The 19,223-nt window shown below is 36.5% G+C and overlaps 1 protein-coding gene across 1 annotated transcript in view; it reads right to left on the bottom strand.

Moving 5' to 3' along the window:
- Positions 1–2,510: 2,510 nt before the first annotated feature.
- Positions 2,511–19,223, bottom strand: part of CDC73 (cell division cycle 73) — a 101,207-nt gene continuing 84,494 nt past the window's right edge. Inside the window, exons 14-17 of the mRNA XM_042873282.1 lie at positions 12,826–12,987; positions 10,791–10,891; positions 8,442–8,583; positions 2,511–7,228 (exon numbers count right to left, since the gene is read on the bottom strand). Of these exons, the coding sequence (XP_042729216.1) occupies positions 7,192–7,228; positions 8,442–8,583; positions 10,791–10,891; positions 12,826–12,987 (442 nt within the window). The 3' untranslated portion in view covers positions 2,511–7,191. The remainder of the gene's footprint in view (positions 7,229–8,441; positions 8,584–10,790; positions 10,892–12,825; positions 12,988–19,223) is intronic.

Here is a 19,223-nt window from a genome sequence, read left to right as displayed (position 1 = left end):
CTCACTTCTTCACCTTTTCGTGGCAGAACAGAATCCTTGTTTCTGCCATGCTGCTCAAGCTTCAACGTTATTGCTGGTTTTTAAGGAGTTGTTCAGTCTACAGCCTTTCATCCGTATGCTGCATTCCTAACTTTGGTTTGGAACACAAAGAGCTGCATTAAATAAAACCAGACACCTCTAATCTAAACTTAAGCTTTACTTAATGCTTTACTATTATTAAAAATGCCTATTTGACATGGATACAATGCGGACAACAGCTGTTTACAGGGCTAGCAGTATACTACATAGTATGCATTTGGATTACTGTGCCCTCACCCCCAACCCAGTTATGAGGCACCAACCACAATCAACCTATTTTTCCAGTTTTCTGTAATTTATCTATTCCCAGCTATACTACAACCTGCAATAGATATTATATCCTATTGCAAGATATAAATGTAGAGTTAAGGAGCTAAGAATTAGAAAATACTCGCCTCCAGGTCCTCCTCACTGAAATAGATTGTATCTGAAGGCATTCATTCCATGAAAAAATGAAAACAGAAAAAAAAAAAATTCCATGATACAATGTGCAAAGAGTGACTGGTCCAGTGATGGCAAATTTAATATTTTCCACTTGCAGACTGCCAGGAGATCAGATTGCTTCTGAAGATACCCATGTGACGTTTATGAAAAGAATACATCTCTGACATACTACTGCGTACTTACAACTCCCCCCCCAAAGTTTCTGATCTCAAAGTCTGTTTCTTACTTTTGGGAGTGGCTGCAGAACAGTCATCAGTCTACAACAGACTGTAGAAATATGCCTCCTGAAAGGCAAAATAAGTGCAGAAGTCTCCTTATGCATAAATTCTACTGTAGCTTCATTACTACATCAACTTCCGTTGTATGTCAACATTTCTGTTCAGAAGTATACTGCCACCTTAATTTTGGTATTTTAAAACTAGCAGTGTAAAAAAAACCACCAGCATGCATCATGAGGGATGCACATTTCTTCTCAGTGGAATAAGAACATTAACGTAAACGTATGCATATAAAGACAGAAGTAACTGTGCTTTAGTTTCGCACTTGGAAGGTCATCTAACTGCCTTGATCATTGGGGAATGGGAAGCTAGATGAACACCCAAGGTACTCACCGAAGTCAAAGAAATTAAGAAGATTAAAAGTGAAAATCAATACATTTCAAGATATTTTTATATGAGAATCTGCAGGACCGCTCCATTCAATCAAGTTAAAGTTAGACTATTGGGATGGTAATTTAGGGTATTAATCCACTGCACACAGAAGTAAATTTGTTCTGTGCTGCTTGTGCGTTGTAGAAGTATTTCTGTTTAGTAATCTCACTTTAGGAAGCTTTCCCATTTATGTATTTTCTTGCATCTTTAATCTCATTATTCTCTTTTTAGCAACTTTTCGGTAGCCAGACTAATTATTTCCATCATGCATAAAACATAGAGGCTCTTTCATAAAAGTTTTATCACAGAACAAAAAGATCTCTCTCTTGTGCAATGTGCAATCTAACTTCCACACGAGCCGCAACAAGTGAATTCAAACAAAGTTAAAGGTAGGTTTCTGGCTTTAAGTACCCCCAGCACAAAGTGGTTCTACACGACTTTCTGGAGTAACCAGTCCTGCTAACACCTCACATGTGTTACTCACACTCTTCAGCAGTTTTATTTACCATTTAAAGCAGTGGAATAGTGCCAAGAAAAATATGCATCCTTCTGCTGCTGCTTTTACGATCAAGTTGACTCTTGCACTCAAAGTCATCCCACCTTTGAAATTCTGCAGGACATTTTTGCTAAGCATTTTCAAATGGGTGGATGTGAGCTGTTAAGTACATAGAAATGTCGACACTGAACTCTAGATCAGAAATACTGAGTCAAGTCACAAGACATCTTAAGATTTAACATGTCACTAAGCAGATTAAGTGTATGACAGTTTTGTGAGTTTAAGTTCAACCTTATGAGAACTTTTTCTCCTCCTTCCATTCAGTGGTGGCTCTCTCTATTTCTAAAATGATTTTGATTCAGTTTCAACCGTGTAAACCAGTGGTAAATTTTGTTCCCACTAACACAGGTCAGAATTAATAACTTAAAAACTCCTTTAATCAAACCTTAAAGCAACTCCAAGACTTATCTCTCATACCTTTCAGTGAGACATGCAAAAACCTTACGAAGCAAGTACTTAGTTGTGAACATATACTACAGCAAAGGAATTTACAGATGAAAATAACAACTCAAGCTATTTTTGTTATTGACTGTATGCCTTGCCTTATATCTTTCAGTTTTACATGTCAGCTAGTTTGTGCATTGTAGTGTCAAAAACCTGAAATGGTTCTGTGCATTTGTATGCTTATGAAAATACTAGAACATGATAACTCAGTTTGGAGGTTCAGCCCAGAACCACACACTACTTACCAATTCATTTTTCTTGATGAAATCTCTTTATTCTCCAAACTTACTCTCTACAACAGCAGCACCATCAAGAGAATGATTAACAGACAAGGCAACAACAGTTGAAGAATGGATTCTACTTTACACACTGGATAATGGTTCCAGTAAGAAATCACTTATGATTGTCAAGTACATGAACTCTACTTACACATCTCCATACTTAAAGCCATCAGTTTCCCATCTCTTCTTCAGTTATCATATCATGTTAATAGCCTTAAGGTAGAACTAACCAAAAAGTCAAACAATACAATTGCTATTGTTGGTTGAGATCAAGGACAAAATCAGTATCGGACAGCTGGTTGTTGGAATCTACTACAGGCCACCTGATCAATGGGAGCTGTTGACAAGGCCTTCTTGCTTCATCTTGCTTCATCTGCAACAGGAGTCACACTTGCAGGCTCTCATCCTGATAGAGGATTTCAAGGGTATGTTGAAAGGGTGGTCCTTAAAAGGGCCACAGAGATAATGACAGGGCTGGAGCACCTCTCCTATGAAGACAAGCTGAATGAGCTGGCTTTGTTCAGTCTGGAGAAGAGAATGAAGACCCCACTGCAACCTTACGATATTTAAAGGATGATTTAGCTTAGATGTGTGGAGGAACATTTTCCACTGAGAGGGTGATAAGGCACTGGAGCAGGTTGCCCAGAGAGACTGTAGATGTCCCACTCCCAGAGGTGTTCAAAGGCCACGTTAGATGTGGCCTTGGGCAACCTGACCTAGTACTTTATCCAGCACCTGGCAACTCTGCCTGCAGCAAGGGGGTTGAAACTTGATGATCCTCAAGTTTCCTTCCAACCCAAGCTACTCTATGATTCTGCTGAATTATGCATCTGTTCACAACTGAAAACAAAACTGCCATCACTCTTCAAAACAATTAAGTAACAAATAACTCAGAATACGATGTTCAGAGATTTCATTTTGTGACACATTTTTCCAAAGACTAGCTCAACTGTAACCTGCTTGGCCAACAGTTTCTTCAGGCAGCAATTTTAATTTTTCATGAACACATTGCTCTAATAAAGTACTTGGCATTAGTTATGGCTTTTGAATTAAAATGCATTCATGACATTAAAATTTAAAATCACTAAGCCATTAGTTTTGACTGGCTTTTTTCTGTATAGTGTTCTCAAGAATAAGCAACTAAGAACATATTTCACCAGCAAAAGAATGAAAGCTGTAATAAAATACACATTGCAGAGAATAGTAATGTTTTATACACTGCATACCAAATGAAAGCCAAAAACAACTTTTCTATTCTGATTAAGGCTTATCCTTACAACAAATACCATAGTTGAACTTACAATCAAGGGCAACCTGTCTGCCTTCTATATTTTCTTGTATACTCAGAAATGAAAAGGTTTACAGCACTGCAGAACAGTTCTATAAGTTGCCTATTTCCAACAATGACTTGAGTGTCTATTTTTGAAACTGTTTTGCTACAGAAATTTCCATGTAGTAACTGAAGAGCTGAGCTTATTCACTGACAAAGCTGATCTGTGATTTATTCAGGTACGCAAACCCACTATAAAAGGTAGTTGTCCTCCTCTACCTTATGAAAAAATTCTGCTTTGCCTAGGTAGCATTCAGAAAGCTCAAACAGTATAAATCACAGGCAGTGTAGTTCTTAATATGAAACCATTACTTCTGATATCTCTACTGGCATCTAAAACCTTGCCACGAAAAAAATGAAAAAAAATCACCTGCTGACAGTACAGGAACTCAATAACAGATTTCAAACCAGTTCTCGTCTTATCTTGTTTCACCTTGTTCATTTTGTACCTATGAAACAGTGTGGAGTTATGACACTTGAGATATTTAATAGAAACAGCTAATTCAATTTGTACACTAGTATCATTCCACTGTTTAATAAACTACAGGCAGTAAAGTAGCTCAGTTTTAGTCGTATGTTTTAATTGAGTACAATTTACACACTTTATACACTTCTATGTAAAGTGTCAAACTTGCTCAACAATAAGAATACAGCTTACTAAAACAGATGTCTGATCCTGCAGCTTCCCCAGTTCTTACTATCAGTTTTCTTTATTACTCCACATTAACTTGTAGATAAATCAAGCACAACATAAGTGTCAAAAAATCCAGCTGTGTTGCAAAACGCTGCTGTAAGGCTAAATTTTTAAGTCCAAGTAGTTTCATAATCTTATGTGCAGATATTTCTGAAGTCAGTAGGAATGCTATTCTCTGACAGCCTAATTAAACTTCCAATAATGTCAGCAGGAATTTGATTGCAAAACGGCTCATTTTATAAACATCGCTACTTTTATGACTGACAAAGAGACACACAGCCAGACGATCAGGTGCCACCTCCTCCACAAACACACTTTGAACTCGTGATGAAAATTTCCTCCAAGAACAAAACCCCAGTGCTGTCAAAGGTCTGCACTCAATCCATAAGAAGCGGCACACTTGTTATAAACATAGCACAGGTTTCCTCTTCTGCGAGTTTCACATCCATGAAACTTCATTCCTTTGAGAGAAGCTGCTCCCAATATATACATAAATTTACATCTACATCAAACCATCTTCTATGTACAATATTGGATGCTAGACTACACACTTTTAAAACACAAGTGAAATACAGGGCATAGAAAAGAGAAATGGAGTTTGCATATTTTAAGACTTTTCCATAGTCTTTACACCGCAGTGCACGTGAAGCAGTTATGTTCAACGTTCAGTATGTTACATTTGGTGCCCATTGTAGATGTTTCTTTAAAACTGCATGGGCCACTGAAGTCTGAAAAAAAGAAAACCAACAAAACAAACCTTTACATTTGTAATTGGAAACATGTCAGAGTGAAAAAGCCACTTACAATCTCTCTGAAATAGTAACAAACCTTAAGTTTACCCATTCCTTATGGTACTCTCTGTAGTAGCCAGTACAGCTTTTTCTTAATGTAACATAGGTTAAAACCAAACACTGAATGTTTTACCTCACTCAGATACGACATGCATGCACTTCTAATAATGCTTAGGTGTTGGGAAAAAAGTCATGTGGTGCTGACCAAACTGCCTACACAGATAGGAGAACTTTCTAGCATACTTTCAACGAGCTCTGCATTGCTTGCTCTTCTCAGGCCTCCTTTCAGAATCTGTTCAAGTCATCCAGTTACAATTTCTAATCCTGGAGTCTTCTTTTTTTCGCTTGCTTTTATTTCCATCAAGATAATTGGCTAAACTTAAATATAGCAAACCCAATACAGCATGGATAGAAACATATTATTAAAAACCTTTCAGACTTCACAGTTCTCATATAAATTTAAGACCATCTTAAAAACCTCTGAAGGAAATGGGGCTTCTGGATTCCACTAAAATGAAGGTAACACCAAATAAAAAGCAAAACTAAAGAACAGGTAGACCACTTTACTTTTGTCAAGTCTTAAATGTAAAGTATATTAAAAAACATGGGTTTGGATTTCAAGAACGGAATATAAACATGTATTTTATATCCCAAAAAATCCATGCAGGTGTTACAATATCGGATCATTCTCTACATCAACTGGTATGCAACATTATTAAATAGATACACAGGTACCATAAATCCAAACAAATACCATGATCTTCTGGCCTCATTTATACTGTAGCTCAAGCAAATGTGTTCTTTGGTAAACTGAGTAAACTCATTTTCCACTCCGATGCACGACTGTTAGGAGGCCTTATCAGCCACTCATATCAGGAAATGACAACTCCTCTAGACATAGTTGGGGCTACTTCTGTCACAATAAAATAATATTAGTGGTGATATCACAGGTATAAATGCAAAGAAGTTAACATTATTCCTCCTTGTGCTGACATTTCCAGGGGAAAAAAAAAAATCCAAACTGTCCCTTTCTATTCTTCGTTCAGTCCAGGTAACACTTAAACTTGTAGGAAGGTATTTTGATAGATGGGAACGTATACGTGCACAGTTCCAGCTTAAATAAAGAGACTTGAGTGGAGAATGGAGATTTAAAATTACCATGACCTGAAGGTATTTGTATTTAAGTTTGAAGATTCGGTAAAGTGGGACATCACAAATCCAAGTCAGTTTCTAGCACTCTCATCCCTTTTTCCAAGACTGACAGAATATACATATACAGGTTGACATTTTGATTTCCAAAACAATCTTCACTTTTCTCAGTTTGCAAGTTCTATTGACTAAAATGTAAATTCATTCACAACAAAATATTTTCAGTAAGTGAAACAATAAGCAAAGAAAACCAAAACTAAGCTCAGAAGCTAAGTGGTTTAGGAAGCCTCAGGAATAACTATGTGTGCGTTAGCGTGTCTATAATTTTTTTTATACATTATATATGTAGACACATACACACATATATACACACACACGTGCGCACACGCGCACAGGCACACACACATTTGTAACCTGCAGTGAAGATCAATCTATTTTCTAATAAGGAACATAACACATTATTTAAAAATGTGCCTAATTTAACAAAACAGAGAAGAAACTGCTGCTATCAAAATATACAATTTGAATTGCAGACTAGAAGGCTAACAACATTAAAAAAATAGTTTTAAGCAAAACCCCTTTGCTTCTGAATAACAACAGGTATCAACCTGCCATGAAGCATCCAAACCAGATTTTATAAAAAGTTTCAACTGTGACCCTTCTTCATTTGTAAAGTTATTGACATAACATATAGTGCGAACTCTGGTCTCCAAACTGGAGTCTCTTTCATTGTTCTCAATCCACACTCCAGGAAATGAACGGCAGCTGAAGGATTCAGAATCTCAAGTGAGATTTATGCTTCACCATATACCTAAAAAAAACAAGCAAACAAACAACTTTACTACTTTTTTGGTATGTATAGAAATTCTGCTCTCAAGAACAATAAACAGGCTTTGTTAAAACTTAACTCTTAGACCATTAGCTGGCTGCTAAATAGATGAAATACCTTACAGGCCATCAAGCTCTGTTAAACACAATATTACCCCGTTAGAAGACAGCTAAAACGTCTGCTTCAAAGAAAATTCATTCTGTCACATGGGTTCTAACATTTGAAAATTGCTGCTAAAGATAACTCATTCAAGTTCATTCTGAGAATTTGAATATGTAGTTTAGCTGAGACTTTTAAATAAGAAGGCACAGAAAGTTTGACGCTCAGAATCATTTAGACAACTCCCACAGGATTTTCCTTTTTGAAGTCCACTCAATCGTTCAAGCCGTTTGCTGTGCAATCAACATGAAAAGATTAAACACTCATTAAATGCACGGACTTTTCTCTCCCTTCAATATTTCAACCGCTTAATGATAAAAAGTTTCTCTTCTACAACATGAAAAAGATATTACAATGAACTTGGTATTCAAAGAAGGTTCAGAACCAGAGAGAAGCAGGCAAAAGCAGCACCACTTTTCAGAGCTACTGGTACACCTCCAGTCATCAATTCTCATGCAAGGCATTCCTAAAGTACGTGGAATGTTTCAAAAATACAAAGTAAAAACACTACACCTGAACTCATTACACGTCATATCCATTTTGACCTACATCTTCTACCTGGTGCTGTGGACTCAGGAGGCACCAGACTAAGATTACGCTTTGTGGCTACTATCTTGAAAGTAGTTTCTCACCTTCACTAGAGACTGTCATCTATAGTAAGGTAGAAATAGGAAAGAGGAGAGATACAGTTCAGCAGTTTGAAGAGCTGGGGGAACAACGGAAAACTGCACCATCTAGGGTGACATTCTCTGTTCCTTTGCCTCTGCCTAAATGGAGATGGGAAATCACTATTCTAGTCCACGATCAGTAAACCATCCTTCTTTTACATCTGTGGATATTACACTTTGGAGAATAGCATTATTAATTTGTACTGAACATATACTGGTATATATTTTGAGAAGTCTAAACAAATATTTACCACTTAAAGCATTCTTAAGGCACTGAAGTTGTATATAGCACTCGTTTCCATAAATTTGTTATTCCTACTGAACATCACAAAATCTCAAGAATCAAAGACTTTCAACATGAAATGTACCTGTCCAAAGTTTCCCAGAAGCGTAGAAATACTGGCCTGTCCAAGTGTCTTTTGTGGTAGCTTAGTTCTAACACTGTTACATCCCATTTCTGTACATTTGGATCCAGACGTACCTCATCATATTTGAGATGAAAAGCTTTAACTACAGGAAAAAAGAAAAGGTTTAACATACAAACAAGAGGACTTCACAGTATTTCATTATTATTCCAAAAAGTATATCTCCCTTTTTCAAAACGAAATCCAAGAATAAAACTAACAAGTCTACCTCTCAAGAAAATCAGTTAGTTAATATTGAACTGAATACAGCGGTCAGTGATCACTGTCTGGCGCTAACACCGCACCACAGTTCTATGCAAAAGGGCTATTTTTAGCCCATTTTATCTTTTATTTATCTCTCTCAGAGCTAATTTTATCTTTTTAGATACATAAATCTCAGGAGAACAGTAGGAGACTCATTGCCCATTCATGAGCATTTTTCAGAAAGCCAAGATATTATTTTTGAAGATCTTTGAATTCCTCAAACCCTTTAAAAAATATATATATATATATATATATCCCACCATAACAAAACCATAACAAAAAAGCAAGCTATTTCAGAGACCACTGGCAGGCTTGTTTAAGTCAATGCCAGTGTAACCCCCTAATGCCACATGAAGACTTTGAGAAAGTCACTAACTGCCTATTTCCTCTGATGTAATGCTCAGCTAATAACAGTTAGATGTTATCAGTTCATTTCCTTTTGGGAGCCTTGTCTCATGCGAATTATGTAAACCCAACCATTAGCAAGAAGAGTCTTTTTCTTGCCATTCTTTTTGCTTCGTGGGCCAAATCATAATTTTGATATGATCCAGCATGAAGTACTTCAGTCTTGTGCAATTCCTTCCTGGTAATCAATTTATTGCACCATCTATTTTGAATTAAGTCTGCAACTCCTCAAAAACAATTACGCACCTAATCCCATGCAGGACTGAATCTTGGAGGCAGTGAATAAGGAAATAAGTACACAAGGTATTCATAAAAGCTTTGTAAATTTTGAAACGTTAATGTTTGTAACAAAAGAAAACAATCTAATATGGGAGTCGCACATTATTGGGAACTAACTACTGAAAGAAAGAAGAGGTATTCTTTAACTTGAAAAAAAAATTAGTATTTTAGTATTTAGTATCATTTCAACTATGCAGGCTAGGATTTGGATTTACTTTTTGGCATAGCAAAGAAATTCAAGACAATTACCATGGTCCTCTACACATTTATGTATATAATACTAGCCATAGGAATTAGTGTGAAACTACTGCCCAGAGCTTATAATATTTAACAGCACTTTACTCAGTTTTGCTGTTCACCATTCCCATTTTCTTATTTCCTCAGTCTGAAGTTCTGTTTTCTTATTCCATTAGTCTCTTCTATTAAGCTCTCCCATGGTATGGTTTCCATTTTGATTATAAAAACCTTTCACTTCCTTCTTGTTCATTCCTTCATTCAGTTCATTCTGTTTTCTTGTTCACAAACATATCCTTCTCCTTCTGGACTACTTTCCTCCATCCTATCCCAAACCAGCATTCTTTCCAGTTTCTACTTCATCTTCCAAATGTGGACTCACAAAACCTGACCAGACATGTCTCCTCACCATACTGACTGGAAGATGACTTTTTTTTTTTTTTTTTTTTGCTTCAGAATTTGGGTATTTTGTGCGTTTGTTAAGTCTGCAGTTCAGAAAACAGCACACGCTGAAAAAAAGGCCTATTTACTAAGGCAATTTCACAATGAAAAAATAGCAGGAGAACAGAGGCTTACGGCTTCTTTACATGTTACAGTACAAATTGAAATAGAAGAATGAACTGTGCAATATAAGTGCACTGTATATACACAAAAACACAATATTGCTAATAGAATAGACTTCAGATCTATACAGTGGAAGCATATAGTTTGCATATTAGAAGTACCTACATCTTATTAGACATTCAAGTTTTTGTCAAGACACCTAATCATACTTGTAAGACTTACTGAAATACTGGGTGATTAATCCTCTCTTCAAACACATCATGAAATCACAAGGACAGCTCATAAATCTGTTATTCTACCCAGTGCTACAAACATGGTCTTTTTGTCCACCTAACAGGCTCGGAAAGTTAATTCACTTTTCAAAACAATAGCTATTTCTATGAGCTTTGAAAAACAGAAAAGTTGCAGAGGTCAGCTTCACATTTGGGTATTCACACAGATAGCAATGACTATGTTTTCTCAACTGCCCCAGCACAACAGTACCCTGGCAGCATATTACCACGTAGTAAGCACACTACTAAACAAGAAACAGAACAACAAACAGTAAAATACAAACAACAGCCTTACTCTTCGCAAAGATATCAACAGGTGATCCATCAGGCAAGAGCCACGGCCAGCCTTTGAACTGCCAAGCAGGACCCTGTACAAACACTGCCACCACACGATCCCTGTGAACATAATAGATGGATGGTCAAAAATACATTTTCTTAATCGGGAAACACATCTTAGCATGGTTTGTTGGTTGTGTTTCTTTTTAAAGCAACAGCAATCAAGCACGTGTAACAACTGCATCTTCAGTACAACTACTTTTTCTCTATTACAAAGTAAAGGAAAAAGAAAAGTTACATGAATTACCTTTCATCTCTGTTCTCTGCAGGTTCATTTATCTCAATACTGTTTATTTCTGGCCATTATTCTTTGGTTTTCTCAAAGTTCTCTACTAGTTTAGAGATATACCTCTATGAATTACAGGGTAAACTGACTGAGATGCAGCAACTTAAAAGCCATTATTTTGCATACTGTTAACTTTTATTCCATAAACTTACTACAAGAGACAGGCACTACTTTCCTTCCTCCAATTACAAAGTTGGTCATATATTGCAATGCTATGTAACCATTAACTGCTGTTTAAGAAAACAAATTTGTTGTTAAAATGATGAAGCTTTTATATTAATAACACTTTCTAAAAAACCTTTGAGAATAAATATCCAGCCACATATGGTCTGCTTTCTTGAACACCTGCATCATCCAAGCATGGTTCCTACCTACTACAACAAATTACTGTGTATTTAATCCAATTCTCAACTTCAGTTTACTGAATTTCAAATTGGGAAGAACAACCAAGAGTTGTGCATGCATGTGTGTCTGACTATTTGGTGGTGGTTTCGTCCTTTTTCAGGGGAGAGGGGAGTAGGAATTGGGAGGAGACAGTCCTAAATCTTAACTGTTTATGTTGCAGCTTTTGTAATGAGAAGCAGAAAAGCCAGCAGCAACATTTCCACACATTCATTTCCAGATAGTAATGCTACCATGGATAAACTAAAAAAACAAACGAACAAACAAACAAACAAAAAAAACCCACTTTCAAAAAACATAGCGCTTAATGTTCTGAGAGTGCTTCTGACCTAAGAGATCAAGGTCTGATCATTTAACATCTTGAATGCTATCCGATATCAGAATTTCAAAGCCCCCGACTTGTGATTAAGAGTTCTCTGCATTGAGAACTTGAATTCAGAATAGAACCTCTGAAAAAAACAAAAAAACATTCCTCCTCATTAGAATCTACTTTGGAGGTTAAAAACAACCAGCAAAGATGTCCTGCACACCTAATATCGTCATGCCTACAAGGAAGTAGCAGAAATGTTTCCTAATTCATTGCATCACAAATATAGAATAAACATAACATGAATAATAAATGTAAAAAATGCATGTTGCTTCAGCATTTACTTATTCAAAGGGAAATACATTTTCGTAGTATCAAAGAATGGCCTTTATGAAGAATATCTTTTGCAGCTTTTTCTTTTTTTTTTAAACAGGAAAAGTTATTTCTGATTCCCTTTCCCCAGCTGAGGTTCTCCCTTCAGAACTAGGCTTCCATCATGTAATTCAGTTCAATCAATCTGATTCACTACTAAACCCATGGTTCATTTCTTTTGACTTTGAAAAAAAAAAAAATAGCTAGAATATCAGATGCTGAAGATGTCTGCAAATGCAGTTTCCCAACAGACTCTCAGTCAGAAAGAAGATGAGAAAGGAGGATTTTTGCCTTGCATCATACTTCAATGACTTGCACACTACAGTAACAGAAACTGGAGAAGTCATATAAGCATTCCTACTTGAATTTCTGCAATATTTAGACAAACTAAACATAATTGTGCTGCTCTTACTGTTAAAATGTAAAATACTATCCTTATAAAAGATTTTAGAATTTCATTTTTATACCATTTTAACCTGGAGACAAGAATCCATTAGAACCAACAGAAAAACCCATTCTTGTATTCCTGTTTTCATTTTTTACGCAACTTAATAGAATTTTATTGGTTCCTTTAAAGTTCTGAATTCTCCCAATGAAGAAATTTAGTAAAGGGGACATCTATTTTACCAGTCTTGTGGCATTAGTTTCAGAGGTTGGTCTACTACTCGGTAGGGTACGGTAACGCTGACTGTAGTTCCCCCAGGTTGCATCTGGTCCTTCCTTCTCTGTATTAGAGTTTCATTTTCGCGCTGACAGCCCTGCTTCTTCTTTTCATCTGATGGTACAAACCTTGGGGAATAAAGAAACTGTCAGTAGACAAAAGTACTTCACCGTAACAGGAAACTTAACGACTCGATCAGATCCTTTCACTATTGCAGTCACTGAAGCCATCTCACTTTCATAATGCTACACCTCCACGACTCCAATCAGTACAGCAAGATGAAGTTTCATAAGCATTTACAATATAACTAGTCGTACTAGGTCTTCTATCCCTCAAAACTACAGCCATTACACTGGTGACATTTCTTGCCTACCTCACCCAACACATTAGCAGATGAAAAGCAAGATCACAGCCTGCTAAATGACATTAACTAATTTATTTTAGGGATTGAGGGTTACACGGGGAGACATTGGGAAGCTTGTCCATTGAGAAATGATTGCTTGTGGGAGCACATTTTTTAGCTTTTGTCCTCGGGGAATTCAAACATACACATCAGAATTATTTTTTCTCCAGAAAACTGTGACTTTGGATCAAAAACACTGAGGGGTCTGTTTTCTGGTGGTTTTCTTCCTTTCTCCTTTTATATTATTACTTATTAATTTTATGACAGTAATTTTACATTATTAGATGATTCATCTGATGTATGATACTACAATTATGGCTTCTTTTCTTTCCTTTTATTTTAAATAGCTTCCTTGACAGATCAATTATGTTTGCAAAATAAGGACAATGTGATCCTCATGTCTCAATCTCTAAAGAAACAAAACAAAACCCACAAATCCTTAAGATTCAACCCTCCAACAGATTCCATAACTTTGAATTTTCCACCTCCTTCTTACAAAAAGGGCGATTCCATTTAAAGAGCTTCCTCTATATGGCAGTAATAAAACAAAATACACACAGCAGTTCCCAAAATTGGTATCATAAATGTGAGATTAGCGTAAGGCTGTTTGAATGAATCTCAAATTTAAATCTGGAATTTGTAACAAGGACTTGCACTTCACAGAACTAACACTGTGTGACAGCAAAGTATGCTGACGTGACCCAGTATCACCTACTATGCCAGCAAAGGAGCTAAGGAGAGCATGAGCTCAGAACCATCTTCTCTCCCCTGACATTCTATTCAGGGCCACCAGTTGCACTCATAATATTGTTTGCTTCTGACATTTTGTTTCTTAAGTTCTGACCAAAAGAAGCAGTGTGTTTTGTTTAACTGCAGAAGGTATCAGGAGTATTGGCGCTATATTTTAAACACATAATGCTGTACGCAATTGGTGACATTTATCTTCATTATAGAACAGATGGCGCTTTCTAAAAGTTTACTGCATTTAAGGGTATGTTGTTTGAACAATTTCTAAAGGTATTCTCTTAGATCCACTCCAACTTCAGTACTAAAAACTACTTGAATATGCTTAAACAGTAGGTAGACTGCATTTCAAGTTCCTAGGAAAGGCAAAAAAGAATGAGAAGCCAACTAAGAGGAATATTCATTATTCAATCCACTTGAAAATACTTCCTTATGCTAACGTCACACCTATTGAAAAAGAGGTATTCTGTGGGGGAATAGACATGACATCTTTGTTTAGACCAGAATGTGTAAACTGCCAAGTAAAAACCTGCTAACAGTAGCAGTAACTTTACTTCCTTACCCGAAAAAAAAAAAAATACAACAAACAGCTGAACCACTCCTGTACAATGCAGGATTTAACATCACTTCATAAACAGACTGGCCCAATCAATTTTTGGAATGCATCCCCAAATGCGTAGTACTACATTAGAAAATTATTTTAAAAAGTTAACAATAACTGAACTGAGCACTGGAGCTATGCAGCACTGAGAGGACAAAAACTGCACGGCAGCTGTTACAAGATAAACTCTAAATTATCTGTCTGGTGCATGCAAAACATAGAAAAGAAAACACAGTAAAAAAAGCTATAAAGGATGGATTTGAAAAAAGTATGCTTAGGCCAGCTAGAATATTATAAAAATGTTAAGACAGTAATTTCAGCAGTGAGTTCAAATACAATTAATATGCACATACATTGTATCTACCACATCTGATAGATACACAGAATGCTACCTTCACAGTGCATGAAGCGCAGCACTGAAACATTCAACACAGGTTTATTTTGGACAACTCTACCAAGCACGATAATTTAAAAACTCAACAGTGAAAAGCAGCTTTAATCATGAATGTGCATAAAAGGCTGTCCTGACAACATTGCAAGTTTTGTTTTGCCAGCACTAACTGTTCCGGCTTGATGCATTTAAATCTATGGGGCCCAATGGGACTCATCCCAGGGTACTGAGAGCTGAACGATGTCATTGTAAGAGCTCTCACAATTATTTTTCAACAGTCGTTGGAATTTAGAGAGCCCAGTGAACCAGAAGTTGGTAAATGTAGCCCCAGTTTTCAAGAAGGGCAAGAAAGACGACCCTAGTAATTACATTCTCACTTTGATGCCTGGCAAAATTACGGAGATAGTCTCAGAGTTATTGGAAAACACCTGAAAGACAAAGCAGTCAGTGGTGATAGCCAATGTGGGTTCACGAAGGGAAAGGCCTGTTTAAGAACTTTATCATCTTCTGTGATTAGGTTACCAAGCTGGCCAAGAGAAGGCAGTAGGTACCATCATCTGGATTTCAGCAAAACTATTGATAATTGCTTCTCATAATACAGCATACATGAAAACAAAAACATGTGATGGGTGAACACTTTGCTGACAGATCTGAAGAGTATAGTAAATGGAGTTACATCAGGCTGGAGGCCAGGCTCCATTATAGGACCAGTTATCTTTAGTGTTTTTGTAAGTCATCTGACCACAGAACTCGAACATATACTAAGTTTGCAGATAATAATAAATTGGGAGTAGCTGTCGACATCTTTGAGGGGTAGGCGCACTTTGCAGAGACCCTGACAAATTAGAGGGTGGGCAATCACCAATCACATGGCGTTTAGGATACGCTGTGCTTTTAAATATACTAGAAAAGGTAAAAATGAGAACAGTAAACCTAATAATCTCTGATGAGATCATCTCTAATAATCTCTGACGAGACAAACACGGATGTGAAGAAGCAATACTCTGATTCTTCAAGTTTAGCGATTTCACCACTATAAATTATATCTGAGACATTCCAAAATTGGCTGACACTTATTTTCTATTTTACGCCTTGCTTTTAATATTTAAGAATTCATCTCAATGCTATTTTATTGACAATTGCTCTCCAGCTCAAAGTCAGTTAAAAACTGTATTACATAACTGAGGCTCAACAAATGGTGTCTTAATCCTGTGTCTTCTGGCCTACAATCCCCTTCATTTTAATTGCTATACACATCTGTAAGCTTTTGAACATATCCCCAAGACAGAACACACACCTTATCTGTTTTATCTTATATGTTTTGATGACAAAAAAAAATAAGAACTGTGAAATATATATTGTTCCATTAAAATCAAAGAGTAAAAAAGGTGGCTATTGTAATGAGAGCACTGAAGGAAACAATTACATACATGTATACATAAAGGAATAAAGCATGATTTACAAAAAGGTTATGAAATACATGCTTGTCTCTCAAGGACTTTGGAGCAAAGCTGTCACAGATTAAGCACGTGTAACAAAACCCACGTGCTCCAGAACTGAGAATCAATAGAAATAGCTATATGAAATAAAAGAAACATCCATCTCAGCATTAAAGAAAACAGCAAAGATGTCATATTCCCTCGGGAATTGTTTGCCACAATATTATAGTTGGTGGTTTAATGACCTATTTTTACTTGCCCTGTTTTCCATCATGCAGTATGATAGAAACATACTGGAAACCTGACTGCATAGTAACATACATTTTCATTGCTTCTACATTTTCCTATTCTCTAGTCAAGAAAAATATAACATCCCATCCCTATTTAGAACTCAAGTTCAAATCTCTTCTAGGAAACTAATAATGTTCAATTCTCGTTATTAATTGCCAAAGTGATTATTCACATAAAAATTGGTGCATTCCTTCACACAGCAAGTCACTTTTCTCAGGTAATAGACAAGTGATTGAACAGGATCAAATGATGGACAATAACCAGTAATACATCTCTGCCGCTGCTGCCTGTGTGTAAGCTCTGAACTCACATCAATTGCTAGCATTAACTTCAAGAACACTTTCACTCAGGTCAGGTCAACACTTTCTGCCTCACAATTTAGGCACACTGAAAAATGCATGAACAGACAATAAGGCAACTCCAATGCTGGACAATAACTGAGTTCATCATAACATACATTTGATTTGTCTACAATTTGAGACTTATATTTACCACTCAAAACTTTTTTATTCAATTACAGAGCCAAAAGCCTCACAGACCTACCTCTGCAAGAGAATAAGTCATTTTTTGTACTGCATAATCCTTTAGACAGTTTGCTCAATATTAAAGTTGGATAAATCTCAGTGAGTTGCCAAGCCATACAGATCAGTTAAAAAAACTGCACTTTAACAAGAATTTCAAAGGCTTAATTTGCCACATCATTCTTAGCTGTGCAAAACTACTGATACTGAAAATTAAAGCAATTTCTTGTTTCTGTGACAAAGGGTCAAACGATAAATTTTCAGAGCTTGCTAGATATACCGAGGATTTTTAGCTCCTCATTTTAGTTCCTGTGTAATCTGCTTCCTTATCAGATAAATAAATTTAACTATGGTTAAACGCAAGATGAGTAACAGTACTGACACACTAAAAGTATGTATTTATCATTTAACTGTTGACATCTCCCTGATGCCAACTCCTGCTCTACTTTAGCTATACGTAAACTCAAGTACCCATTCCTTATTATCACACACTTCACAGAACTGCACAATAGACAGCACTGCAGCCCACAAACAGAGTGCTTCACATGTGTATCATGTCCTCCTTGCCCCACAGCCCTTGGTCTCATTCTCCCAGGTACAACTCACCTGTACTCTGTGGGATCTCTTACATTTCCTACCAGACACTCCAGCTCTCTTCTAGCTCCAAAATCCCTTCTTCATATGCTTCATCATTCATCTTCTCTCATACACCTATCACAAGCTAACTACCCCTGAAAATACAAGCTATTCTAATCTATCTGCACCTTCTTCAGCAGGTGTAGTAAGCAGAGAGGAATATTAACTTGGATGTTTAACAGTGTGGGCAACTTTATTTTTTTTTTTTAATTATTCTACAATTTGCAGTAAATAACATTTGTCTTCCAAATCTCTGCTTTTCTGTCAAATACAGCTAAAAGTGGTGAAAGTTATAGCAGGGGGTGATTCAAGGCAGAAATTACACAACTATTTCTCTTGGAAAATCATCACATACATGTATGTATACACACACACACACTCTAGCCCTGATGTAGAGTGATACATATCCAGTTTCACACTGTGCCTATCTGAATAGTAGGAACAAACCCTACAGCCATCCCTAAACAAACTAATTCAATCAATTGGAATTCAAAAACTGCAGGCCACATGGCACACTTCCTAGCACATTACTAGAACCGTCACAGCAAAACTAATATTTTGCTCTTCTGAGTTCTTCTATTGCACTTCTGACTTGTTAACACTCCCCGCTTCCTCATTTTGTTTTTGGTACCTGTTAAGTATGTTAGTAATATCCTTTGTTCCCTTAAACTTGATTTTTGCCATTGCTTTCTCTTCCTTGTATCAAGTTCTTCCCACGCTAATGATCAGCCCCCTCTGTGGAAGAGTCTTAGTGAACTTAACTGTAACTCTGCCCCACAAAGCTGAAAACAATCAAGGTTTCCCAACACAGATATACTTAGATGTGACAAACACATCCTTTATTCCATTACAGCTATTCATCTACCAGCAAGTCATGAACTGCATAGATGAACAAGTCAGGGCTTGTGCTCATGCATTTGTTTCTTAAACTAAATACCCACATAATCAAACATCCCCTGTCAACATAATTATATCAGCCCAGTAACTGCTAGCACATTAAATTATAATGTTAAAAGCAAACCTCTCAGATTAAATATTTCAGAAGATGCACTAAGAGTCCAGTTTGTCTACTGGCATCTAGAAACTGGAAATAGCTGGAGATCAGAAGGCTAGATACCTAGTATCTCACAAAGCTGTTTTTAAAAGTTCCAAGTTGACTCCAGTAAAAACTTAGCACTGCAGTAAGGACAGTCTATTTCTCAAAAGTAAGCATATGAAGTCTCATTACAGGATAAAATTGAAGGAGAAAGAAGAGCTCCCTCGTTTTTGAACAGACTACTGGTGCAAACAACCTATAAATGCATACTTTTGTGAAAATGACTGTTTCAGAAATTAACC

This window comes from Lagopus leucura, unplaced genomic scaffold, assembly GCF_019238085.1.
Source record: "Lagopus leucura isolate 7727_CA_CO unplaced genomic scaffold, USGS_WTPT01 Super-Scaffold_100009, whole genome shotgun sequence".
Lineage (NCBI taxonomy): Eukaryota > Metazoa > Chordata > Aves > Galliformes > Phasianidae > Lagopus > Lagopus leucura.
This window is presented reverse-complemented; position numbering and strand designations above follow the sequence as displayed.